At 46.6% G+C, this 26599-nt stretch overlaps 1 protein-coding gene across 1 annotated transcript in view; it reads right to left on the reverse strand.

Annotated features, from left to right (window-relative positions):
• Positions 1-326: 326 nt before the first annotated feature.
• The window catches only part of IMPA2 (inositol monophosphatase 2), a 45467-nt gene continuing 19194 nt past the window's right edge, over positions 327-26599 (reverse strand). Inside the window, exons 3-8 of the mRNA XM_041759954.1 lie at positions 21421-21525; positions 18663-18708; positions 16424-16532; positions 3359-3467; positions 2465-2616; positions 327-877 (exon numbers count right to left, since the gene is read on the reverse strand). Coding sequence (XP_041615888.1) covers positions 762-877; positions 2465-2616; positions 3359-3467; positions 16424-16532; positions 18663-18708; positions 21421-21525 — 637 coding nt within the window. The 3' untranslated portion in view covers positions 327-761. The remainder of the gene's footprint in view (positions 878-2464; positions 2617-3358; positions 3468-16423; positions 16533-18662; positions 18709-21420; positions 21526-26599) is intronic.

The following is a 26599-nucleotide window of genomic DNA, read 5'->3' on the forward strand; positions in this document are numbered from 1 at the left end:
TGCCTTTTCTCTATAAAAGCTTTCCCCTGCTGCCGTGGACAGAGTGCTTCCAGCCTCTTCTCTTTGGTACCGCTTGATTTGAGTTGATTTATGTTCAAATAAATTCCTAAAATTTTCATATGCCATACTTTACCTACTAACACACACATGATAATTACTGAAATAGTTTTCACAGTGCTTACCAAAGGCAGCAGACAGCAAACACTGCCAACTTTGGGCTTTAATATGAGAACTTTCCCCAAGAGCCTGCAACTACAGCTGTGGAGGGTTGTGGGTCATTTGGGGAAAGAGGTGACACACTCATGGAGGGAAACAGATAAGCAGAGTGCCATTATTTTGATTTATTGCATTCTGAAGTACCGTGGGGGGAGGGCCTGAGAACAAGTCCGCTTTATCAGCAGTTCTAAAGCCTTATTACCTGAGATTTGCATTCTGGAGGAAAAAAAGTTGAGACTGAATTTTCGATACATACACCATACAAGATTCGGGTCTTGGCCCTGACAGAAGAACTGGTACTAACCTGACAAAGGCTATGTGAGATCAAGAAGAGACACCAGCTAAACACCGAGTCCCGGTGAAAGATGTGGATTTACCCAGAAAGCCACATGCTTGAGCATAACACCTCCCTCTGGCGGTGGTCAGAGACGCATGACGTGTGCAGGCTGCTAGAGGCAGCTTCGTCCCTGGGGCTTGCCACCAGCCCCCACAGTCCCAGGAAGGCCCAGGCCTTGGGTCGCAGTTCTCGGCCCCTTTGCTCCCTTTCACTTCTCATCATCCCGCCCATAGTTAATTGTTTGCAAGGCCTGAGCTATGAGTGTCGCCATTTCTCGGGTGCCCGCAGCAACCACTCTGCAAGACATGAGGTCGAGAGGTCCGCCTGAGGACAGAGAATAGAGGGCACCTGAGTTACTGGAGAGGCCAGAACAGTCCTGAATGAGGACTGGGTACACACACATTCCAAGGAAAACAAACTCCTGGGACAGGCTGGAGGTGGGACCAAAGGGTGAGGTCTAGGTGTGAGCCTGGCCAAAGTGCGGGCGTGGCCTCTCAGCCTCCACTCTGCTGCTCCCACAAGAGCGAAAGAGCACAGTCGAGGCTGTGCTGGGGGGGGATATAGGCTGAGGTCTAGCCATCAGGACTGAGGTTCACAGGATCAGTTAGACCAAGATATAGGGGAGAGGAGTTCTCAGACACCTGCTGCCTGGGTGGCACCGGGGACCCCATGTGATGGAAGTCCCAACTAAGCAGGTCTGGGTGGGGCCCATCTGAACAGTGACCCGATGTAGGCTGCCTAACAAGTTGTGACTAAAAAGCTAGACAATGGGATCTAAAAAGATTCACCTGGTCTTAGACTACTTGTTCCTAAATATTAGATGAGAGGTCTGCCTGAAGCTAAGCAGAGTTATGGGGGGGCAGATATGCTACGGGATTCTCCCCCCAGGGGGGTCAGTCACTGGGACATGATGACTTTGAAGTAGAAGTGGTCAGGTCACCTTTATGGGTCCATTCTCTTAAACGGTCACAGAGTGCTTGTGTTGTACACCATGCTGACCACACTGACCCCATGCTGGGCTATAGGGTGTGAGGGGTGCTATCTTCCCCTTCATCTCACAGGATTTGGTGGTCACAATGTGTATTCTAGAAGTCTGTCAAATGTTATGCAAGTGTACAGTGGTGGTGTTGCTACTCTCTGGCCATATCCTGATCCTGGGGTCTATTTTCCAGCCTAGAGGCATAGAATAGGAAGGCAGGGATCCCTGGGTGGCGCAGTGGTTTGGCGCTTGCCTTTGGCCCAGGGCGCGATCCTGGAGACCCGGGATCGAATCTCACATCAGGCTCCCGGTGCATGGAGCCTGCTTCTCCCTCTGCCTGTGTCTCTGCCTCTCTCTCTCTCTCTCTGTGACTATCATAAATAAATAAAAATTAAAAAAAAAAAAAGGAAGGCAGGAAAGCTGAGAAAGCACTGGCCCCCTGTTTTCCCAATGTCCTCACATGGTCTTTCATCAACAGACTCTGAGGAACTAGGGGGGACATTGAGTCTGGTGGTGTTACTTGATCTAGTCTGGGGGACATTGCAACTAGTGATATTACTGGGTCTGGACTGGGGGATTTTGGGTCTGGTGGTATTACCAGGTCTGGACTGGGGACGTTGGGTCTGGTGGTATTACTGGGTCTGGACTGGGAGATGCTGGGTCTGGTGGTATTACCAGGTCTGGACTGGGGGACGTTGGGTCTGGTGGTATTGCGGGGTCTGGACTGGGGACGTTGGGTCTGGTGGTATTGCTGGGTCTGGACTTGGGATGTTGGGTCTGGTGGTATTGCTGGGTCTGGACTGGGGACGTTGGGTCTGGTGGTATTGCGGGGTCTGGACTGGGGGACGTTGGTTCTGGTGGCATTACGGGGTCTAGTCTCTGTTGTCATTCCCCTGGGGATGGACAACAGTCCGAAGGTCAGAGGGGCTCACCCGAGGTATCCATCACAATGCCGCCTGCTTCTCTAATGATGACTGTGGCAGCAGCCAGGTCCCAGCAGTGCAGGCCAAACTGGTAATAGGCATCCGCGGCCCCCGAGGCCAGGTGGCAGAGCGCCAAGGTGGAGCTCCCAATCACTCGGACCCTGGAGGAGAGGGAAGAGGGCAAACATTCCTGTGAGTGGCACTGTGTGCAAGCCAGATTTCTCTTAAATAGCTGACATCATCCAACATCACCCCTCTACTAGACATTCCCGGTCATTAAAAATGAGCCACAGGGCTTCTCTAATAAGCTCTAGATTCAAGATCTGGGGTGCAGAGCAGCACCATCCAAGAGAACTTTCTGTGAGGATAGAAACGTTCTGCACCATGGAAGTTACTAGCCACTGGTTGCTGTTGGGCACTTGGAATGTGGCTATTGCAACTGAAGAACTCAAGTCTTAACTCTACTAAACTTTAATGTAAATTTAAATCACCTCATGTGGCTAGTATAGCATAGACCTAGGGAGGGTGGGAGATGAGGGCAGGTCCACTTGGATTTGGATTTATTTTTCCTAAATGTTTGCTGGAGTGATGTCATTTATGAAGGGTTCTAAGTCCACACAGGATTCACTGGTTGGGTGCCTGAAGATCCATCACTTGGATTCTGGAAGCGCTGCTTGGAAAAGAACAAAAGCCCCCATCTGTTTCCTAACAGCTGGATGCATGAGGTAGCACATCGGCCTATGAACATCACTTGGCTCTCCCAGCCTCCACATGGGGCACCGGTGGGCCATCACCCCTCCCATGGGATCTTCTCCTCTTTCCTTGGGGGAGCTGAGAGCAAGCCTGTGGGTTTGGCACTTTCCTTTTGGGCTCCGGAGTGTCCCAGGAACTGAGAAGTCATACCCATGAGCTTTGGCATGCAGTAACCTCTCCATGTTGCTGAGGAACAATTTCAGAGTGGCTGGGTCACGTTTGGGGCCAATTTCCGTTAGAACCAAGGCCTTGGAGATATCTGTAGTAGAAAGAATACCCCGTGATCAGGAAAATCAAGTCTCGGTTCTAACTGAATAGTCAGGTTACCCTGTGAAGCAAACCTCAGGTATTGGCCTCTCCTATCGACTCAGAACGAGCACCATCTGTTGAGAGGTTTATGTTAGGAAGTTCTTCTGACAGCTGTGTTAAAACGTAAGGACACGGTAAAGAGAAGTCAACAAAACCTGCACCTGACTATTCCATCCTCATTCCTTTAAGGCTGCTTTCTGTTTCAGATTTCAGAGGGAGCAGATTCTCAGTTCTCTTTCTTTTCAGGGATAGTTAGCATTGAAGAACCTGGAAGAGTCAGGTGGCTAGTGAAAATCATCATCAGTCATAAATAAAAACAAAATGACTCCAAACTGGGACCACCCACATGTGTGAAAGACCAAAAAAGCCTCATCTTAGAAATCTGTCTTTAAAAACCTTTCTCTAGGGGCCTGTTGGGGGCACAGTTGCTTAAGTGTGCGACTCCTGGTTTCAGCTCAGGTCTCATCTCAGGGTTGTGAGATCCAGCCCCACATCGGGCTCCCTGCTCAGTGTGGAGTCAGCTTGGGTTTCTCGCTCTCTCAAATACATAAATCTTAAAAAACAAAAAAACCTAAAAACCTTTCTCTAACTGCTACGATCATGAAGATGGAAATATCCCTGCAGAGAAAGCAACTTTTATTTATTTATTTATTTTTTAATTTTTATTTTTTATTTATTTATTTTTTTTTTAGAAAGCAACTTTTAAAGGAGACTTTGGAAAGGGAGTTGTCAGGAGTGACCCCAATACCGTGGCGGTGTGGCCACCTCAGTGTGAGTGGCGGGCAGGTCAGGCCAAGCACTCGGTTCCAGGACAGGAGCAGGGAGCTGGCCCAAGGGTGCCAGTGGACATGCCTGAGCTCCCTTCCCGCACCTGACTCACAGGCGGTTTGTCTTTGCTACCCGCCCAAACACAACCACACTTATCCTGTCATGTCTTGTCAGGCCTCCTGGTTGAGCAGTCAGCCACACCACGGTGTTCAGATGACAGAAGGAAGGCCCTCCATGAACTGGAGGAAACACTCCACAAGTTATGCCACTCAAGGGGCCCATGCTATGTCAACACCTGCAAAGTCTTTCCCTGCAAAGTCTTTCCCCGAGGGGCTGGATGACCATGAGGGGGCCATCTCCTCTCAGACCTCAGACGGAATCTACATCCATTCCCCCTTTTCTTATGCGAGAGGCTTTCATTTTCTACTTTAAACACTACCGGCACACCTGAGTGGCTCAGCGCATGAGCATCAGCCTGCCTTCGGTTCAGGGTGTGATTCTGGGGTTCCAGGATCAAGTCCCACATCGGGCTCCCCGCATGGAGCCTGCTTCTCCCTCTGCCTGTGTCTCTGCCTCCTCTTTCTCTGTGTTTCTCATAAATAAATAAATAAAATCTTTAAAAAAATAATAAACCACTTTCTGAAAATCGCTTGGCTCCCCACCATAGGTCCTGTGCCCAGGAGACAAGGTGTGGACCACTCCCTGCCTGGCACAGCAGCACCATGGCCTAGCTAATTGACGTGTCTCCTGCCTGTCCAGGGAGCAGGCAAGGGGCTCTGCCTACAGCAGGGGTCGCAGGGCGACTGCTCATATCTCAGGGCACAGGTCACTGCCCCAGCTCCCTCCTAATTCCCTCTCTGGACTGCAAAACCCAGAAGGTATTTATCCCGGGGAGGGGGGTGGAGGCAGAGGGAAGGAAGGCCCCTGAGGAAACTGACCTCAACAGAAGTGGGGGCTAGGGGTGGAGGGTGGGGGTGAGGGCTCAATAAATAATCACTGAAAAAGCCACGAGTACTTTCCTTCAGACACCAGCACTAAGGAAACTTTGCTAAGAGTCTTCCTGTTTGGGTTGATTTCTTCAATTAGTAATATTTTTAAATGTATGAGAGGCACGTTTGAGGCGAGTAGAATTTGGGTGGCTAGTGTAAGAATCTAATCACTAAGGATGACACTATTTTCGTGGAGGGGGGTGAATTCTGAATGATCAATATTTTCGTTCAAAACATCCTTGAAAGATAACATACTGAAATTTGGGGAGTGACAAATTAAAAAAGGATGAGCTGTCCCTCCGGGAGGCCCAGGAGGAAAAAGGAAGTAAAGCGGCAGGGCACATTGCCTGATCTTGCTTCTGATTTCCTTAGCTAACCTCAAACCTTACACCCACACACTGTATTTTTAAAAACAGTTCATTCTGTTACTTGCTCTTTTGATAACACAACATATCAAGCACATCCTTCTTCACCATTCCGTACTTGTGAGGACTGCGTGCTGCTCCACGTGATGGAAGAACTGCCGCTGGTTCTTCAACCCCCCCACAGGTAAACATCCTTAATTCCTCTTGTTATAAACAATGCTATCTCTTTTTCTCTATAGATTTGTGCACCCATAGTGGTGGTTTTCAGGATGGACTGATAGAAGTGGGATTTCTAAACCAAAGAGGATGTGTATTTTAGCTTTCAATATTTCCCCCCCCCCCCAAAGCTGTATCAGCAGGACCATGGTTCCCCTCCCCACTAAGGTATGATTCCGTACTATTTGCAAGACCCTAACACTATCCCTTACTCCATGGTATATACTTAAAGACTGCTTCCCTCAGAGAGCTAAGATCAAGAGAATAATCCCTACATACAAAGCATTTCCTGGCCCCAGGATCTCAGTCACCCTGGGAGGATATTAAGGAAGACACTGACATTTTCCCTCCAGGAACTAGAAAGCCCAAGCAATTTCGACAGGGAGATAAGCACTTACTTTTTTAAAAATCAGGTTCATAAGACGTGACTACTTGGATGTTATCTAGACTTACTATGGTGGTCATTTTGCAATATATACAAATGTTGAATCATGATGCTGTACACCTGAAACATAATGCTATATGGCAATTATACCTCATTGAAAAAATGTGACTACTTGTTCAGGCCAAGGCCTAGCCCAATCTGTCCTTATCAGAGGGATGTGGTGGCTGTAGGGTGAGTGGAGAGGAAAATCCCTGGAGTGCCAGCCCAGACAAGCAGACACCCCTACATGCAGGGCTAGTCCAGGAAGGGTAGGCAGTTTCAGACTAAGTGAAGGCTATTTCACAAAGGAAATATTCACCAAGCTCCTAATTGTTCCACACAGACCAGTGCTAAGCACTTCCTACTTACGTCTCCATCCCTCCATTACAGTTATGATACATTTATGCCTCTATTCCTCTTTTGCCTTTACTATTGCACTGCCCTTGTTTCACAGATGGGGAAATCAAGCCTGGAGAAGTGACCTGTATGAGGTCATGTGGCCTAGGTAGTGAGGCCCAGGCTTAAACTCAAGCTTGTCCAAGGATTATGTGAAAGAAAGCATTTCTTCTCATAGTTTTTAAATCTGTGAAGAGATATGTCTGTGTCCAGTTCTTTCCACTTCTTCTAACTGCAATCTAGATATCGGCTGTTATTCTTCCCCCCACAATGAAATTAAGAACAAGGGAAAAGGAAGCCTGAGTGCTGCCACTTACAGGCAAAATACTTTCTAAGGGTTTCATTTTGCCACAGATAAAACAATCTCCTCTGCTGAACATCTTATGATTATTTCTAGTTATCCATATCACTATTTTTGCAATTTATGATCCCTTATGCTATATTTACCATAATATTTTAGCTCAATCAAATGCTAACATACATATGTAGTTTTTAAAGTTTTACTTATTTTTTTTTAAGATTTATTTATTTATTCATGAGAGACACACAGAGGCAGAGACATAGGCAGAGGGAGAAGCAGGCTTTCTGCAGGGAGCCCGATGTAGGACTTGATCCCAGGACCGGGATGATGCCCTGAGCCAAAGGCAGACACTTAACTTCTGAGGCACCCAGGTGTCCCAAAGACTTTTTTATTTGAGAGAGAGAGAGAGCACAGAGGGAAGGGCCGAGGGAGAGGGAAAGAATCCCAAGCATACTCCCCACTGAGCATGGGGCCAAGGTAGGGGGCAATCCTAGGACCCTGAGACCATGACTTGAGCTGAAATCAAGAGTCAGATGGATGCTCAACCCACTGAGCCACCCAGGTGCCCTGGTAATGTATATATTTTTTAATTTAAAATATTCTGTGCCTTCACAAGTATGTGTGTAGGGGGGATGGGGGTTATTGCCTAATGGGTACAGCTTCATTTGGAGAGATAAAAATTTGGAAATAGATGGTCATGGTTGGAAAACATTGTAAATGTAATTAATGCCGCTAAATTACACATTTTAAATGATAAATTTTGTTATAGATATTTTACCACCATAAAAAATCCAATACATCCTGAAGTAGGGCATCTCTGTATATTTTTTCAACAGATTTTAGGATGAAAAAAAATGTCGCCCATTAATAGATTTCCAACAGTTTGAAAACTCTTCTGGTTGAGCAAAGTTAAAATATCCCAAGTATCAAAGAGTGATGTTGTCTTAAGAGAAGCAAGTCATTTGTATACCCTGAAATATGTACTCATGGAAAAGGAGGCGATCATGTTTTAACGTCTGGGAAACATCCCCTATAAACACAAAGTGCTTTTACTGAACACAGAGCTCCACTGTGACAGTGCTTACACCAGTGTGCACTTTTACATACATGTCCTAATTCTTTCAGACTTCTTAGGGACCGTTAACAGCTAGTCATATGAAAATAAAAGTTTCATTTAACTTAAAAACATAAATACTAGGATAAAAACTAAGTGCTAGACAAGTGGAAGGTTGGTGATTTTGGGGGGACTGGGGAGAGACAGAGTGTAGGGCAAAGGGGCTCCGTGGGCACAGGGTTAGAACTTGAAGCCAAGCAAATGTGCAGCACTGTGAATGTACTAACCACTGAATGGCTCACTTTAAAACGGTTAATTTTAGGGGTGCCCAGGTGACTCAGTCAGTTAAGCATCTGACTCTTGATTTTGGCTCAGGTCAGGATCTCAGGATTGTGAGATCAGGCTGCGAGTTGGGCTCTGCACTGGGCATGGAGCCTGTTTTTAAGATTCTTTCTCTCCCCTGCCTACCCCTTGCATGTGTGTGCACACTCTCTCTCTCTAAAAATAAATAAATAAAATGGTAAATATTATAGTATTTGACTTTCAGTTCAATATAATGTTTCAAAATATTTTAAAACTTGTTCTTAAAAAATAAGTAATTTGGGCTCCTGGGTGGCTCAAACATCTGCCTTCAACTCAGGTCATGATCCAGGGTTCTGAGGTAGAGTCCTGTGTTAGGTTCCTTGCTCAGCGGGGAAAAAACAAGTAATTTGAGGGGGAAAAAGTATTGTTTAAAACTGGAAAGAACTGGAAACCTCTGTAATGGCCACATAGTTTTTAACTTATCCAAACCCCCTCTGATAAAAATAGAACTAGGAGAGCAAAAAAAGCACAACTGTAGACATCTACAAAAAATATATATCCACAAGGCATATCCAAGCCCTAAAACACAAGTGGGCAGGACAAACCTCCAACAGCTACCAGACCACGGAGCATCAGGAGGAAGAGAGAAACGCTGAGCATCTGTTGTACCTCAGAACAGGAGAACCTCAAAATCACCAATAGCTACTAAGAATAATAGAGGCAAAGAGAAGATCCAAGTAACAGTTAAGGAGGGGAACAAAGCCAAAATATCTCTATATGTAAGGCTAAGGCCAAGTTTTTGAACACTTCACAAAAACAACAGAAGAGGGAACTCTAGAACTAGAAAAAGCCACAAAAAAATGTCCTGAATTACCCCCTTCTCCCCCATAACCTTCCACACACCCCTCTCAATTTCAGGAATACAGATTTCAAGTAGAAATAAGTAATTAAAAAGGATGATAGTGAATCCCACACACACTTACATGGGAAAAAAAAATGAAAAGAGTAAGGAGAAGAACAACATGTCTCCATCAATCAACAACTGCAAGATTTGTCCACAAAACAAGGAATGTTATGTAAGAAAATAAGTAAAGAAATTAAGAATACATAAAAAACCCAGCCTAACTAGAAAGTGGAGGGACACAACTCAGGAAGAATTGGAAAAGAAAATATTTCAGCAAAGAAGATTAAATCAAAGGAACAAGGAATACATAAACAGTGCTTTATAAGAAATGGAGGGCAGGGGCACCTGGGTGACTCAGTAGTTGAGCGTCTGCCTTCAGCTCAGGTCAAGATCTCAGGTCCTAGGATTGAGTCCTGAATCAGGCTCCCAGAAGGAAACCTGCTTCTCCCTCTACCTGTGTCTCTGCCTCTCTCTGTGTGTCTCTCATAAATAAATAAATAAATAGTCTTTTTTAAAAGAAAGAAAGAAGTGGAGAACCAAAAAAACTGGTGGAACAGGTAAAAAGGATTAAAGCAAAATTGACATAGAAAAGATAAGTAGAGAAGATCTAACATACTTACAATAGAATGCCCAGAAGATAAAAACAAAGCAAAAGAAATTGGGAATGAAGAAATACTTAAAAACTATACTTCAAGAAAACTCTTCTGAAAGTAAAAAAAAAAGTCTTGAAATTGCACATTGAAATGGTGTACCACGATGTGCTTTGGAAACTGAAAACAAACAACATTGAGACCTACTCTATTAAAATGACTGTACTCTAAAGAAAAAAGAAAAAAAATCCTTTGGGCATTCAAGCAAATAACTGAAGTCCTTATGAGGGAAAGAAAATGAAACTGTTTTCAGACTTTTCAACAAAATAGTTGTGCCAGAAGATGACAGAGACAATTTAAGATGGTCAACATACGAAAATGTGAGCTATGTGCTTTATTGCCAGAAGAATGGATTTCCAAGTATGAAGACCACTGATAAACTGCTTTGGACACATAAGAATGCAGAAAAGGATGATGATGATGATGATGTTGATGATTTTTATTCCCAGGAAGCCTTCCTGAGAAACCAACTGGAATAGAAGTTCTGGGAGTGTGGTCCCTGAGCTTCTTTCAGGAATCTGTGAACTTAAAATAATTTTCATAATAATACTAAGGCATTATTTGCCTGTTTCACCGTGCTAACATTTGTGCAGACTAGACAAAGCAAGGCAGGGCACCACCTGTTCCGGTGGTCAATGCAGTCTTCTCTGATACACTCACATTCTGGTGGAAAATGTGTCAGTTTTATTTAAGAATGAAAAAGCTGCAAAAATTATTAATTATATTAGGCTTGAAACCTAGGCTCATTTCTTTTCAGTATTCTGTGTGATGAAATGGGAAGTACACATGAAGGGTTTTAATAAGCAATAGTTATTCAGAGTTGGGTATCTGGAAGACATTTTCTTGAAAATGAAAGCAGTGAGCCCATTACTTCAATGGCTGAGATTGCCAATGATAAAATTCAAGCTTTCAAGTGGAAATCAGAATTTGGGAAGACTTATATCTACCACCAAAAGCTTGACACCTTCCCAACACTTAAAGATTTCTCCTAAGAGTGGTGATACTAATGAATATGAGTTTCCTACTATTTTAAGATGAAATAGGTCAGTATTTAAAAGGGCTTGAAAATCTCAGTGAACTCATATTACCCAAATGACCAATACATGTTGTTATAAAATCATTCATGAGCAAAAGAGTCATTCAAAGTAAGAGACTGCCCAAGGGATTTCATGGTCACAGAGTAAAAAAATTCATTGATATGTCAGTAGATTTCACACTGTGACTAAGCTTTTAGAAACCACCACTTCTTGGGGTGCCTGGGTGGCTCAGCAGTTCAGCGTCTGCCTTTGGCTCAGGGCTTGATCCCGGGGGTCTGGGATCAAGTCCCACATCCGGCTCTCAGTGAGGAGCCTGCTTCTCCTCTGCCTGTGTCTCTGCCTCTCTCTGTGTGTCTCTCATGAATAAATAAATAAAACCTTAAAAAAAAAAAAAAAAAGAAACCACCACTTCTTGAGTTTGGCATCAAAGAAAAATATATCCTCAATTATCTGAAAAGTCTATTAAAATATTCCTCACTCGTCCTTCTTCCAACTACTTATCCATGTAAGACCAGATCTTCACACAACAAGATAACCCATTACAACAGATTGAATATAGAAGCAGATGTGAGAATCTAGTTGTCCTCTCTTAAGCCAGACATTGGATAGGGATTTGGAAAAAATGTAAAACAAGGCCACTCATGAAAAATTATTTTGTTTTGGAAAATGTGGTTCTCTCTCACTCTCTCTCTCTCTTTTTTAAAAGATTTTATTTATTTATTCATGAGAAACACAGAGAGAGAGAGAGGTAGAGACACAGGCAGAGGGAGAAGCAGGCTCCATGCAGGGAGCCCGACATGGGATTTGATCCCGGGTCTCCAGGATCATGCCCTGGGCCGAAGGCGGCGCTAAACCACTGAGGCACCCAGGCTGCCCGAAAATATGGTTCTCTTAAAAAAATACACTATTCATGTGAACATGTTTTGAGTTGTTTATTTTAAAAATAAATAAGTATTTTAAGAGTTTCAGTTTCAGTTTCAAATATAAACACCAATAGATATAACTTAAATAAACAAAAGCTCTTCTGAGATCTTCAATAATTTTTCATTAGTATTAAGTGGGTTGGTCCTAAGATCAAAAAATTTGAGAAATGTTGTACTAATGAATGAGCTTGAGCTTTAACTTCACTCAATCAAAATGCCTGGAGCTATATCACCATAAAGTACTGGTGGGGGGTATTAAATCTAATTTATTTGTGGAACCAAGACTATGCCCTGATAGTCCTAGGGCAAGAGCATCACACAGGTGGCTGGTTGCCCTGGCAACATACATGCAGCATAACCATCCAAATGGGGAAAGGGAACCAGCAGAGGGTGTGGCTAGTAGAATGAGCTAGTCAACTGCCTTGTCATAACTGAGAGTAAAAGGTTATTGTGCTTTCATCGTATACTGGAGTATATGAAGAGGGGAAGAAGAGGTTACAAGCTAACTTAAGTATTACTGATACTTAATACTGATAGGGAACCAAGAGACAATAACCCAAAAGAGAGGACAAGGGATGGTATGGAAACATCTTTATACAAAGGAAATCGTTGGAGCAAAAATATAAACCTTTCTAAATACCAAAAATTATACTAAAACAGAGAATAGAAGCCAAAAAATCCCCAGCTGCTTATTTAAAATACACATACACACCCCCCCCATAAACAATGGAACAATGACCACTTTTAGATGGTAATCTCTAGGGGAAGGAGGAGACTAGAGTAAAGGACAAAACAGAAGCTAAACCTCTTCAAATACAGTTTGCTTTATAGATCTGACTTTGTAAGAATGTACCCTTCTCTATAATTACAGTTAAAATAGATTTTTAAAAACTAATCTTCATAAATTAAAAACAAAGTGAAACAAACGTATCTAAGTGATGATTCTCAGTGGTGGCATAAGGAAAGGGAAGAAGGAACTACTTCAGAGATTCTCACAGCAATCCTGACTCCAGACAGTGCTGGTGGGACACTAGCTAAGGATGAAAAGCGCTCCAGAAGACCAACAACACAAAACTCCTTCCAACTGCTTTGGGTAATGGTTTGTTGATAGTGGGCTAGTATTGTTATTCGGAGACTGTAACTGGTGTATGTTGTCGGATAAAGAGGAAAAGTGATTGTGTGGACATTACTGAATTTATCATTCACAGTGTCAGGGCACAAGAGGGTTCCAGCACAGGGAGAAGAGACATAAATCAAAGAGTAGAGAGCCCTGTAGTCATGAATATGAACTGAAAACCCCAGTATGAACTTATGTTTTTTATATTTAAAGACAACTTCCGGGACACCTGCGTGGCTCAGTGGTTGAGCGCCTGACTTTGGCTCAGGGTGTGAGCCCGGGGACGGAGTCCGGCATGGGGCTCCCTGCAGTGAACCTGCTTCTCCCTCTGCCTGTGTCTCTGCCTCTCTCTGTGTGTCTCTCATGAATAAATAACATCTTTAAAAGAATAAGAAAAATAAAAAAAAAATAAAGACAACTTCCTAGCTGTGTCCACTGAGAACACTGAGCAACAAAGACTGACCCAGGAGCCCCCAGGAGCCCTGAGAACTCAGAGTGAGGCTTTGAAGGGCTGTTTTCCACAGGATGAGACTAACGGAAATCTGAACACTGGGTATTTATTAACTTTAGGGATAACTGATAATTTTTAAAACAGTGTGTTACTGATATTGGAGTTACGCTTTTTTTTTTTAATTTTTACTTATTTATGATAGTCACAGAGAGATAGAGAGAGAGGCAGAGACACAGGCAGAGGGAGAAGCAGGCTCCATGCACCGGGAGCCCGACGTGGGATTCGATCCCGGGTCTCCAGGATCGCGCCCTGGGCCAAAGGCAGGCGCCAAACCACTGCGCCACCCAGGGATCCCTGAGTTACGCTTTTCAAAGAATCCGTGTATGTTTTAGCTATCCATACTGAAGTGCAGGGTGAGGACAGGGTGGTGCTATGGATGATGCGGGGTTGGCTGACACAGGGCTGGCTGTGAGCTGACAATATTGGACACACAGTGAGTCATGTGGGTTCACTGCTTTTTCTACCATACACGTTTGAAATTCTGCATGGTGGGATGCGAAGAAAAAAGTACTAAGGAAATTCTGGCCTCAATCCTTTACCCCATCCAGGGTTGCTCTATTTGCTTTTTACCTTGTGAATAGAAGCCATTGGGAAAGGTGTAATAGGAGCAAGGAAAGGAGAGAGAAAGATGAATGGTGGGTATCCTGTTTCCCCTAGAAATGTGTCCTGATCTTACCAATGGGGGTTAGTGATCTTGTGCAAAGACTGAAGTTTCTTCTTTGATAACAACTCTCACTATTGGATGCCACGTACCTGGGGCATCACTGAGCATTCTCTCGCAGAAGTGCATTTACTCCTCAGTTTACTCCTCACATCACCCCACCTACCACACGAGGACAGAGGTTCAGGAGGCTAACTGAGCAGCTCCCAGCACTGGTGGGTGAGAGAACTGGGACTGAAACCAGGTCTGCATGACATCCATCGACTGTGCTGTGGGGTCTGCTCCATCGTCTCCATAGAAATCTAGTTAACTCACAGTACAAAACATCCAGCAATGAAAACAGCACATCAGGCTCTTTTTAGTGAGAATTTCTAAAAACTGAGCACCAGAAGATGGGCAATTTGAGAGACATGGGGGGCCCAGCTGTGTGGCAGAAGTTATGACAGGGTTGGCATGGGACTAGAGGGCCGATGCTGGGCCAAATGCAGAGGTGACCCAAAGTCCCTGCCCATGTGGGTCTGAGAGCCCTGTGGAGGACGTGAAGTTGTCATGCACGTCTGAGCCACACAGGCAGCTGCCCAGGAAGCCAAGTGTGTGTCAATGAAGCTGAGTGTTCTAATCAAATGGAATATAGAGCAAAGTTCACATAAGCATGTTTAATGACATGTTTTCTCACTACTGACTTACACAACTTGGCCTGAGTGCTTACCTCTTGGCATGAGTACCTACAATTAAAGCTACTTCTCATGCAGCCAAACGAAACATTTCTGGGAGAGGGGGGCATGGGGCAAGGCTGGAGGCTGTTCTGGAATCTCTGTGGGACTCAGAAGTGGTAACTGGTTAGTGTGTCCTGCTGGTCCCACCTCTGTCTGAAGCCTCATGTGATCTTCCCCTGCCCCTTCCACTAGGCGTGCTCGGTGACTCACAGGGACCCCCAAGGGAACCTCCTCAGTCTCTCCACTGCACCGGGCTGCTGGCTCCAGGCACACGGGGCCCCTGTCCCCCACCCACCCGGGCTCCTTGCTTGGCAACACTCTCACCAGACTACAGGTCACACCTGGAGGGCATGGACATACCTTACTCCTTTCATTGCCTCATAGGCCATCTAGGCACGTGGACGTCATCCAGGGAGGAAGAAAGGGCAGAAAAGGAAGAATGAAAAAAGAGGGTGCACGGACACCCCAGACTGCAGCCATGATGGGGAAGGATACCACATGAGGTCCCACTGCAGAAAAGTGCAAGTGAGAAGTTGGCAGTAACTGTGCTTTCTACCTTTTCAGACCCAAATATGGAGATGCAGGAGCTTTCAAAGTCTTCTCCTAATCTAGCTGCTTCGAGGCTGGGGCTCTTTATTTCTGCCCCTAGAGTATAGTGCCTGTCCCACCACAAGATAAAATATCCCCAACTTAATCAGTGTGAAAGAAAGGCCAAAAAGACTGAAAAACCTAACTGGCCTACTGTTAACAATATGTAGTTATGGGGCAGCCTGTGTGGCTCAGCGGTTTAGCACCACCTTCAGCCCAGGGCATGATCCTGGAGACCCGGGATCAAGCCCCACATCGGACTCCCTGCATGGATGGAGCCTGCTTCTCTCTCTGCCTGTGTCTCTGCCTCTCTCTCTCTCTCTCTCTTTCTCTCTCTGTGTCTCTCATGAATACATAAATAAAATCTTTTAAAAAAAGACCCCCCAAACCCCCAAAATATTATGTAGTTATGTGCAGCTTAACACAACCACAGTTGCTTTATAAAAGCTACTGGGTGTCCTTGAGGAATGACACTGACAGTGACACAGCTGTAGTATGTGGAAACATCACTTATTTACATGACTCACTCCCAGGGCCACCCGTCTTCTCAGGGAAACTGAAGCGGACTGCGGACACTCCACACCCAGGGAGCCCCAGACACTCCTGGGGGGAGCTGCCGTGCTGATGTTGGGATGCCTGACACCCACCTGGATGCTCTGAGGGCAGAGGCAGCCTTCCGACTCTGCCCTGGTCCCTGGATCGTTAGAGGCCAAAGTGTACTGGGGCCTGGGGTTCTTTGAGCATTAAAGATTAAAGATGTGCATGTAAAGCAGAGTGAGGCTATTTAAAGATCCTGGCCACATCCGCAAAAACATGGAGACACAGACCTGGCTCGATTTCCAGTTCCTCAGGGACGCAATGTCCCTAAAGGAACTGAAGCCTCAGCAGGAGATTTCCAGCACTGTCCTTCCCAGAATGGTGATTTGGGCATTTTCCATTCATACTTCTCAACCTGAAATGAGCCGAGCCGCGTGAAGCCCCACCTGTCTCCCCAGAGACCCGGAGTCTCTGGCCATTGCAGAAGGCGCCCCGGCCCCTCCGGCCTGTGTACAGCCGCTCCTCCGTGCAGTGGTAAATCACTCCAAATTCAAGCTGCGGGGTGCAGGGGCAGGATGGAAAACAAACGTGCTTCACTTATTTGACACAGAAAATAACACAGTAATTCAAAGGGGAAGGATTTGAGGTGTTATTACCAATATGATGGAAACTCCTTTTCCAAAGGGAATTGAAAAAAATAGTGTCTGAGTTCAAAACTGGACATGAAAGCACATGTCTTTATGAAAATAACATACTTAAACATATATTAAAACTCATATAACTTTATTAAAAATTAACCTTACAAGGGGCACCTGGGTGGCTCAGTGGTTGGTTGAGTGTCTGCCTTTGGCTCAGGGCGTGATCCCAGTTTAGGGATCGAATCCCACATCCAGCTCCCTGAATGGAGCCTGCTTCTCCCTCTGCCCGTGTTTCTTCCTCTCTGTGTGTGTCTCTCATGAATAAACAAATAAAATCTTTTAAAAAAATTAACCTCATAATCAAGCATTAGTAACTGAAAATTGTTGAAAAGCTTAATTCTTCAGAAAAGCCTATGTTTTGGGGGCTGGGGAAGGCTACTTGTGACTCATGCATCCCCACAAGGAACCCTCAAAGCTGCTGACAAGTGAAGAATGAAGAATACATCTGTAAAGCTTATGGAATCAGAACTCAAGAAGAGCCAAGGAGAAGAGGTGATTCACCAAGGAGGGGTGCCCGGCACAGAGTGGGTGGACAGCAGCCTCCCAATTGGAAACAGTACAAGTAAAAAAAAATTTTTAAAAGGTGAGGATGGGAAAAAAACGCGGCCTTCTCTCATGTGTTTTTTCTTTCCTCTACCGACTCATCACTAGTCGGGGTTAATGAGAGCAACCTCGTGTGGTCTAGGGGCTGGCCATGTTTCCATCTCCCTGGAAAATGAAGAGAGACCCAGCCCAAGCCTCTTGGGAGAGTCTCAGCTGGCCTGGGGTGAGATCGACCACAGTAGAATGGACTCCTCAACAATGCAGGAAAAGGGTTTATTTCTGGGGAGGATCAGCCTTCCAGCAATGCTTAATTATCTTCCCTCCTTCCCACCACCCTGGCTTTAAGGGGATTCCCCTAGAACCAGGCAGGCCTCTAGACCTGTGCCCCTGGGGTGGTCGGGTGGCCTGGAGGTCTTTGCTAGCAGGAAGGAAGGGTGAGGAGAACCCTCCACATGGCCGGCCCACCTGCATGCAGTCACTCACACCAGGCCCACTAGCGCTGCAGGCCTTGCCATCAGAGACCTTGCCCACCCACAGCATTTTTGTCCTCCCTGCCCAGTTATGGACATGTGATCATGAGCCCTGTGAGCTGAGCGTCACCCCAGGAGCTTACAGCTCAACTCCTAATTGGTCTCAATGACACCTAACAGAGAAACAAGAGAGCATTTGACTCCTTAATGAGATTTTGATATTAAAATTTTTACCTATCTTCACCCTAAGTACTTTTACACAAGTGTGAACTTCCCTCGGCCTCCATGCTAGGGAGTGGATGTTAGTGTTGAGGAGGAAGACGAGGAAACAGTGCCCTTAGGCGAGGTCTGCTTTTGGAAAATGCTGAACCCCCAGTCCTATTTAAATATAACTGTGGTGACCACACAGAAGTGAGGGCTTTCTGAAGCATTACTGCTTAAATTGATTAATGCCCTTTATGCAGGTCCCACGATGTTGCTTAGCTGCAAGGGCAATGGGAACCCTGAAGCAGCCGTGTTCTCATGCTAACAGCCAGGGAAAGACGAAGAAGAACTGGTGAAAGACTGGGATTCAAAACGTCCTCCAAAAATAGGACTTTCTTCTGTGTGGGACCAGGTCACATGCCCCAGGGGTTGGAGGGACACTAATGTGGACCATTTGCTCAGAACTTTCCCTCCCGCATTTCTCCAGCAGCATCACAGAAAGAGTGTGGTGGAAACAAGGACCCATCACCATGGGGATGGGCTGGCCACAGAGCTCCAAACCCACAACCCCCAAAATCAGCTTTCATTTGTTTACTTTCTCATATCTGAAAAACAGATGCTTGGATTTACTAGTCATGATTAAGGCACTTGACAAAGAAAAATAGGAGTATAGGGGTTGAACCCAATAACCCCCTTAGTATTGAAGGACAATACTAAGCCAGGCCCAGGGGGCTCAGGAGCCCTGGCTGGGGGACCCATCCACTGCATACCTCTTGGTTTACAGCAAATCCAATGCTTACTGCCACAGTGGGAAATCTGCAAAGAAAAACAGAATGGTTCACACTCTAAAACAGAAATGGGTCTCATGTAAACTCTCAGGAGCCTGTGTGCAGTATGCTATGCAGTATTGTCACTGAAAGCACAGAAGGACCTTTCTACACGGTGGGTGGGTTTGTTTTTTTTTTAAAAATTACTTCCCACAATTTCGCTAACTGCTTCCAAGACAAACAGGCTTAGCAGACTGTGGTGTGTGTGATAGTCAGCCTTGAAAGAAAGCAGTATTCTGAAAGTCATGCAAGACTGATGTGATCCAACTATCACCATCAGGTACCCAGTCGAGAGGGACTTGAGTCATCAGCTTTCTGGTTTCCAGACGTAAAAGGACAGTAGAGACTCTGAAAAGGCCAGACCCATGTCCCTGGTGAGGAGAGGCCCTCAGGATGCAGCATCACAGCCTCCATGCAGAGGCCAAGTCTGCGTGACAATACCCCTCCTCACCCTGTCTTCTGAGTGAGCTCCCAGGCAGCCAACAGCCAGAGCCATCGGAGGCAGGTTGTGACATTGGAGATGGCATGTGGTTTTTATTTGGTGATTTTGTTGCTGCTGCTGTACCCCTTTGAAATAATCTCTCTCTTATGTGAGGCTCAGAGCTTAGCAGCAAGCAGAGAGGAGAAGGTGGGTCCACTCACCCACAGGAAAGCTCTGAGAGTAGGCCTGCCCGGAGGTGAGCCTTGACCAAGGCTGTGGCAGCCAGCACGGTCACCGGTGGTCAGCTCGCTGAGCAAGCACACCACAAGCCAGGCTCCACTTCATACCCGGGAAAGCTCTCTCCCACCTGCTTCAGCCCTGACGCTGTTGAACTCAAGAACGAACGGGAACCATCTGAGCTGCCGTGGCCAAAGGCTTCTGATGTCCTTGGGCCATGAGAATTGCGACACTGCGGCCCTTTGAAGGTATTCTGGAATCTGAGCGCCAGCACCACAGCTGATTTCCAAATGACACTCTTCTCCTAGCTGCCTGTCTGTCCCCAGGTCCCATGTGCCTGGGGGCCACCAGGGCCCACAGGTGGATGTGTGGGCTCCAGCACGTTTCAGGGCTCAGCCTGCCCTGGCCCAGGGATGGCACACAGAGGTGACAAGCCAGATGGAAGGGCAGCTTCACTCAGCACCACACGCCTATGAGGGGAGACCTGAGGCTCCCTGGAATCGCTACCCAGGTTGGGGCGGAATCGCTACCCAGGGTGGGGCAGTGGGCACGCTGGAGTTCAAAGGAGTCTGTTGATGCCGTTGCTGTCAGCAGATGGCACTCTTCCATTGCCTCAAAAGGCAATGTGTGGGCACCACAGACTAAACTCTCAAGACAGCCCCCACTGAGGAAAGGGCTGTGATTAACAAGATGGATCAGGATTACCTTACACACTTACACATAAACATGCTGTTTGAGGCAAGACACTGAGGACAGCACTGGAAGCGAAGCCCCCCCATTCCGGCTGTGCTCATGCTTTTTCACATTACTCTGGGAAACGGAGTATTTCCTAGCCACTTGCAGAAGGGGCTTACAAAATGTGGTCCTGCGCCCCTGGTCTGGCCTGCGTGCCTGTGAGAAATGCATGCCTCGGGCTGCCCAGCCTGGAGGGGGCTGGAGCCTGTGCCAACCAGCTCTCCAGGAGGCCTGACGTGTGTTTGTGTTGGAGAAGCAACCATCTGTGGAAACGACATCACATTCGCTGCTCCCGTGTCCATGCACAGCTCTGATGCCCACCCCACTGGGCAGAGCTTCCCAAGCAGAGGCCACGTCCCTATCACCTCCCCGAGCTCTGCAGCTCTCCTCTCCTCTCCCCAAGGACATCTCTGACCTCCTGAAAATCTACTGCTTTTGGCTGTTATTTGCTCAGTCAGATTAGGCCTGGCCCGCTGCCAGTGGGGGCTTCCTCATCCCGCCTCGTGATTGCATGAGGTCTGCTCTCATCCCCAAAGGCAGCCCTGGAGCGCCACCCCTCAGGTGCTGCTGTCTACACCCAGGCTCCTGCGGCTGCTACATGCTTGTTTCTCCAGGGGCTTTCTTAAGGGGTCCTTCTTCATTCGACGTTAACATTTTAAAGCTGACAAACACAATAGTTTTAAACAAATGAGTATTTCCTATACGCTGTGAGAGCATCTCACCGATGCCGGAATATCTTTTTTAAAAAGATCAGTACAGGATCACCTGGGGGGCTCAGTCAGTGAAGCATTTGCCTTTGGCTTAGGTCATGATCTCAGGGTCCTGGGATTGAGCCCCACATCGGGTTCCCTGCTCAGTGGGAATTCTGCTTCTCCCTCTCTCTCTGCCCTTCCCCTTGGCTCATGCTCTCTCTCACACTCTCAAATAAAGAAAATCTTTAAAAAAAATAAATGAACTAAAAATAAAAAAGATCAATACATGATTACCTTTTTAATGAAACCATCAACCTACTAGAGGTTTATATACTCCTCCCTCAAAAAATGCTGTTTGGAAGACAGTCTTAGAGAAAAGGACATGTATGGGATGCCTGGGTAGCTCAGCAGTTGAGCACCTGCCTTCTGCCCAGGGCGTGATCCTGGAGTTCCGGGATTGAGTCCCGCATTGGGCTCCCTGCATGGAGCCTGCTTCTCCCTCTGCCTGTGTCTGCCTCTCTCTGTGGGTCTCTCATGAATAAATAAATTAAATCTTAAAAAAAAAAGAAGAGGATGGGTTAGGACCAGAATAGGGGTGACCCATGCTTATGCTCACCTGTGCACAAAGTTGCAGGTGCCATCAATGGGGTCGACGATCCAGGTGGGGCTGGGGGTGAGCACGCACTTGGCTCCAGCGGCTGCAGATTCTTCTGCAATGAACCTGTGGCGGGCAGGAGCTTAGCCTGAGAAAACTCACCAAGAACTCAACACAAAGCACTTCAAGCTGCCTCCAGTCCCATCAAAGACAAAGCAGACACAGCAGAGATTTCATCATGGTTTCTCTAGGTCAAACACAGGCCGACTCTGTAAAAGCCCATCTATTTTTCGATCTGTCTGCTGGCCTACCTGCTCAGAAGGATTTAGAAAACATGAAGTGACACCTTGATGCAGGAGTTTTGGGAAAACATCAAGGCATGGGAGGGGGCCAGGCGAACAAATACAAGAATAAAGAACACTAAGAAAATTAAGAAACAGAACTTTTAAGGCAAAGCTAAACTCTGCTCTCACTCTAGTCTGGAAGAGAAAAGGTTGAAGACAAATGATAGAGGAAGGCTGGCCAGGGTGCAGGGCCCAGGGCTCCGGCGGCTTTAGCTTCCCGTCGGTAGTGCTGTGGCTGGGGTGGACTGCTTCACTGGACCTGAGGCACTCAATGTCACCTATAGCTGACACTTCCAGGTCTGTCTGCAGCCTGGCCTCCTCTGAACTGAAGACAAGGTGACAACTGTAACTGCCCACCATTCAGGCTCAAAGAGGAGCAGCTGTATCCCCTCAGAGGCCCTTTCCATCCTGGTGTCTGGCCTACGAGCCCCTCAGTAGGCCACATCTTCTCCTTCATGCTCTGGTACCCACACAGCCTGTAGGAACAGGGCCAGCCCAGCACTCAGGCTCATACTGCCCTGTACCAGCTACAGTGGACACCGTTCCCAGCCCCCTCCTTTATAATTAGTCCTCTGTAGACAAGCCCCTTTGGGACCACCCACACTTAGCAGGCTATTTCCTGTCAGGAACCTGAACAAGGAAAACACATCCCTATACAAAGCTTACATGACAGTGCCTGGGCCATGACTCATGTAACAAACCCAGGTCCACTAAGCGCGGGCGGGGGGGGCGGCCTCTGCCCCTGTACCGCCTTGTCGCACCAGGCCCCAGACCACAGCAGGTGCTGAGCAAACACCTGCTTATGTGTGAACCCAAGGCCTTGTGGAGAGCCTTCCATTAGCTTCTCAATGCTATGTCCATGTCTATACTGGAGAAAAAGGAGACCTGAAGGCAGTATATTTTTATAAGAAGGATAAATGAGTGAAACACAAGAAACATTTTCTGTCCTCCTGCTGGTATCTGGTGTGTTGTCACTTGTGGCCATCAGGCAGCTGCTGAGCCCCTGACAAGGCCAGAGTGGGGCCCTCCTGCTGGGCCTCGAAAGGCTCCTAGAACCACTTTCTCCAGAGGAACCGCCTATCCTAAGATGTGGCAACAATAAGCTTGCAGATGAAATGGATACTGTACTGCCAATAAAAAGACTGGGCTAGAAACCTCTGGAAGTGCTCCGTCCAATGTGGCACCAGCTAGCTACATGGGGCTGTTTGAAATTAAATAATTGAAATTAAATGCAATTTCAAAAAACTATGAAGTTCTTTAACTCCCACTGGCTACATCTCAAGTGTTGTCTTTGCAACACTGAGAGGGAAGAACCAGTGCCATGCGTTGTGACGTCCCTGTTCATCACTACAGCACTGTCACATGCTCCATAATTCATTTGGGACCACCTTTCCCATTCCACACATCAGGAAACTCATGCCCTATATGCACACACACAACCATCTACCCCCTCTGTCTGATAAAGGATCTGAAATCTCTCAGTGTGTATGATGAGTGGACATGTATCATTTTCAGGTTATGTATTTCACCTCCACCCAGGTGCGGTCTCCTGGAGAAACCCATGCAGGAGAGCCAGAGCACCAGGGATGGGGAAGTAAGACACCTGAGAAATCCATATCCCAACAAATGGCTCCCGTGCAGAAAAAGCGTGGGTGAGCACAGTCTGCAACCAAAAGCCTACAATCTAGAGATGCATAGGATGCCAGTTCTAGCTTCTGTTTGCTTCTGGTCCCCTCCTCCCCTCCTCCGCTGGGAACTGCCTCCCTACCATCATTCCCCCTCCTCGGGGTTTGGGTCATTTGTATCCTGTGATCCAGGCTGGCAGGTCTAGATGGTAGACAGAGTGTGATGAAGGACATGAAGTCAGAGGAGCCAAGCTGGGCAGGATGCAGCCAGGCAGTGAAACCTGCACTCCTGACTGCAGCAGGAAGGCAGGTGATGGGTACGCAGAATCACTGATGATTACGCAAGGCATTAGCTCTGTCAGTTTTCTTGGCCAAAGACAAGGAATTGAATCTCCTTTCAATGTCTTCTTCTATAGCTACATGATTTTCCTCCCATGCCATGACTTGTGACTATGTTTCTAAAGAAAAAGGGGTCATGGGATGCCTGGGTGGCTCAGGCCGTGATCCTGGGGTCCTGGGATCAAGTCCCACATTGAGCTCCCTGCAGGGAGCCTGCTTCTCCCTCTGCTTGTGCCTCTGCCTCTCTCTCTGTGTGTCTCTCATGAATAAATAAATTTTAAAAAAAGGATGAGAAAAAAAAGAAAAAGGGATCACACCCTAAAAACACACATAGACAGGGATCAGGTGCCAAATCTTAAATTGGGCACAAGGTCGATAAAGCAGTGAGGTCAAGATAGAAATGGAAGTGACTCACATCCAAAGATAAATTCCCAGGAGCTGAGGAGGAATGTGGAGTTTTATTTCTTTTTGAACCTGAATTAAGTGGGAAGCTGGTACCTACTAGAGTTGGGGGGAGCCCTTGCTGGGGTCTCCTGGTAAGGAAGAGGGGAGTCTTCACAGGACTGGCAGCTAACACAAGCGTCAGGTAGCACAGCCTGCAGTGCACTGACGAGGCTTCCTAGGACACACAGGGCAAGGAGAGCTGCTGGCTCACTAGCCAAACAGGTGGGACCGACATGGTCGACAGGGTCACCAGGCGGCCCGGGGAAGGCAGCACCCACAATGCTTCTGTTGACACAGCTTTTGTTCTGCACAGCATTTCCGATAAGCACTCAAAGAAATCACACAGAGCTCTGGACTTTCCCAGCAGTTGACTGATTATTTACACCCAAGAGTTCTCTTCTCTACTCAGCTGCCCGAGGCAACAGAGGGGAAGGAGTGTCCGTCATCTTGCTATTTGCTTTGCACCTGTGCGTGGCACTTTGGGGCAGGGCCCTGGACTGTGTTGACTCTTCTGAGGCACCAAAAATACCTCCCTGCTATGTGAGGAGGGATGTAGTTTATTCACTGAAACCTGACTGTTCTCGCTGTGGGGAACCAGTACCTACACGATGGGCGAGACCATTCTTCAGCTCTCTGCAGATGGACGTGCGAAATAACAGAGACCTTAATAAAAGCATTTGGACAGCTACATAAGATCCATAACATCAATAGAAAAAAAAATCCACATGCCTAAATTTAGGGAGCTCAAGGGCCCTTTCACAAGCCTATCTAACATACAAGAGGAAAGCAGCCCCTGGGGCAAGGTTCAAAGCAGGGTAAGAGTTAGAATGATATTCTGTTGCATAATTTAACTACTCTTTTTTTCTTATAGTCCTAACAAACCCTTCTTATAATTCTGACGGCCAAGTGCATGGAGGCCTTTTTCTCTGGCTGGTTTGTTTACTCTGTGACAAGGTCAAGGTCACCCTGCAGTTCACTAGGGAGCCAGTTAATGCTCGTAGGCCTGGCCAGCATCGCAGCAGGCTCCACTGTCTGATGACATGAGTGTCCAGCACAAAACTCAGTGGGAAAGGGGTGGAAAACAAGTGTATAGCCGGTGGTGGCTAGGAATGTATTTTTTCCAAGTCCAGGGCACAGAGGGCATGCTGCAAGGCATAGGAGTCACCATGATAGATGAGGCCGTGCCTGCAAAGGGGAGCCCAGGCCGGGACAGAGGAGGCAGCTAGGTGTCCTGGGCAGTTAGTTCCTCCCTTTGCCTCTGCTAACCCAGACAAAAGGGACACGGACAACGTGTATATAAATATGGTTTGGTGATACTACTGAACATTCCCAAAGTTGCAGAACTTGGATCTCAGTCAAAATCATCAACTAGAAACAGGTTCAGGCACTCCACAAAGGCAGGCCTGGATGGAGACCGGGCTAACGTGGTCAATGCCAATATTGGGCTTTAACTGTCAACCTGGACCTGCTGGTTTGCTTTCTGTCTTTACCACCACAGGATCACCTTGGCTGGGTGCCTCAGTCCTAGAGGAGGAGGCTGAGATCCCAGGAACCAGGGTGAATTGCCAAAGCTGTGGGCAGTAGCAAATGGAAATCTTACAGTTCCTTGGTTTAGCATACTCCTGTCTCCCAGATTGGGGACCCAGACTTTGGATTTCACAAATGAGTACAATAAAATAATAAAACAGGGAGCAGGGACACCTGGGTGGCTCAGTGGATGAGTGCCTGCCTTCGGTCCAGGGTGTGATCCTGGAGTCCAGGGATCAAGTCCCACATCAGGGTCCCTGCATGGAGCCTGCTTCTCCCTCTGCCTGTGTCTCTGCCTCTCTCTCTGTGTCTCTCATGAATGAATAAATAAATAAAATATTTATAAATAAACAAACAAATAACAGGGAGCCTACACCAGGTTATTTCTTATTTTATTCAAAATAAAACAGTCGCAATCGTTAATATTATTTCATAAATGACTAAAAATGGGGACTGGCATAAGCTCAGAATAACACGGAGTCCTTCCTAAAAAAAGGATGATAGGCAAATTTATGCTAATTCATTGTTTAAGGGATATATTTAAATACTTTGAATACAGAAAGCTTACAGTATGCTATTTTACCATGTGTATGCAGTTTTCTCATCGCAAATTCGTCAATTTGTCTATGATTTAAATCATAATTAAATCCTCCCAAATTCTTTTGAATCCTAGTCATTGGCAAAAAAAAAAAAAACCACACCACACTTGGCATAGATATGTTGAAAAATTATTTTATCTATTTGAGTTTTCTAGGCAAACTGAACAGAGTAGAAGAAGGACATCCAGCCTTTCTCTGGATCCTGGTGTTGCCCTCAGAGCTGAGAAGCAAGTGGCAAAGAGCCAGGGGTGACCATGGGGCAGCCGCATCTCATCCCTCACAGCCCGACTGGCACTTTGGGAAGTACCACTCTAAATCACAG

The sequence above is a fragment of the Vulpes lagopus genome, chromosome 1 (genome assembly GCF_018345385.1).
Source record: "Vulpes lagopus strain Blue_001 chromosome 1, ASM1834538v1, whole genome shotgun sequence".
In the NCBI taxonomy this organism is placed as follows: Eukaryota; Metazoa; Chordata; class Mammalia; order Carnivora; family Canidae; genus Vulpes; species Vulpes lagopus.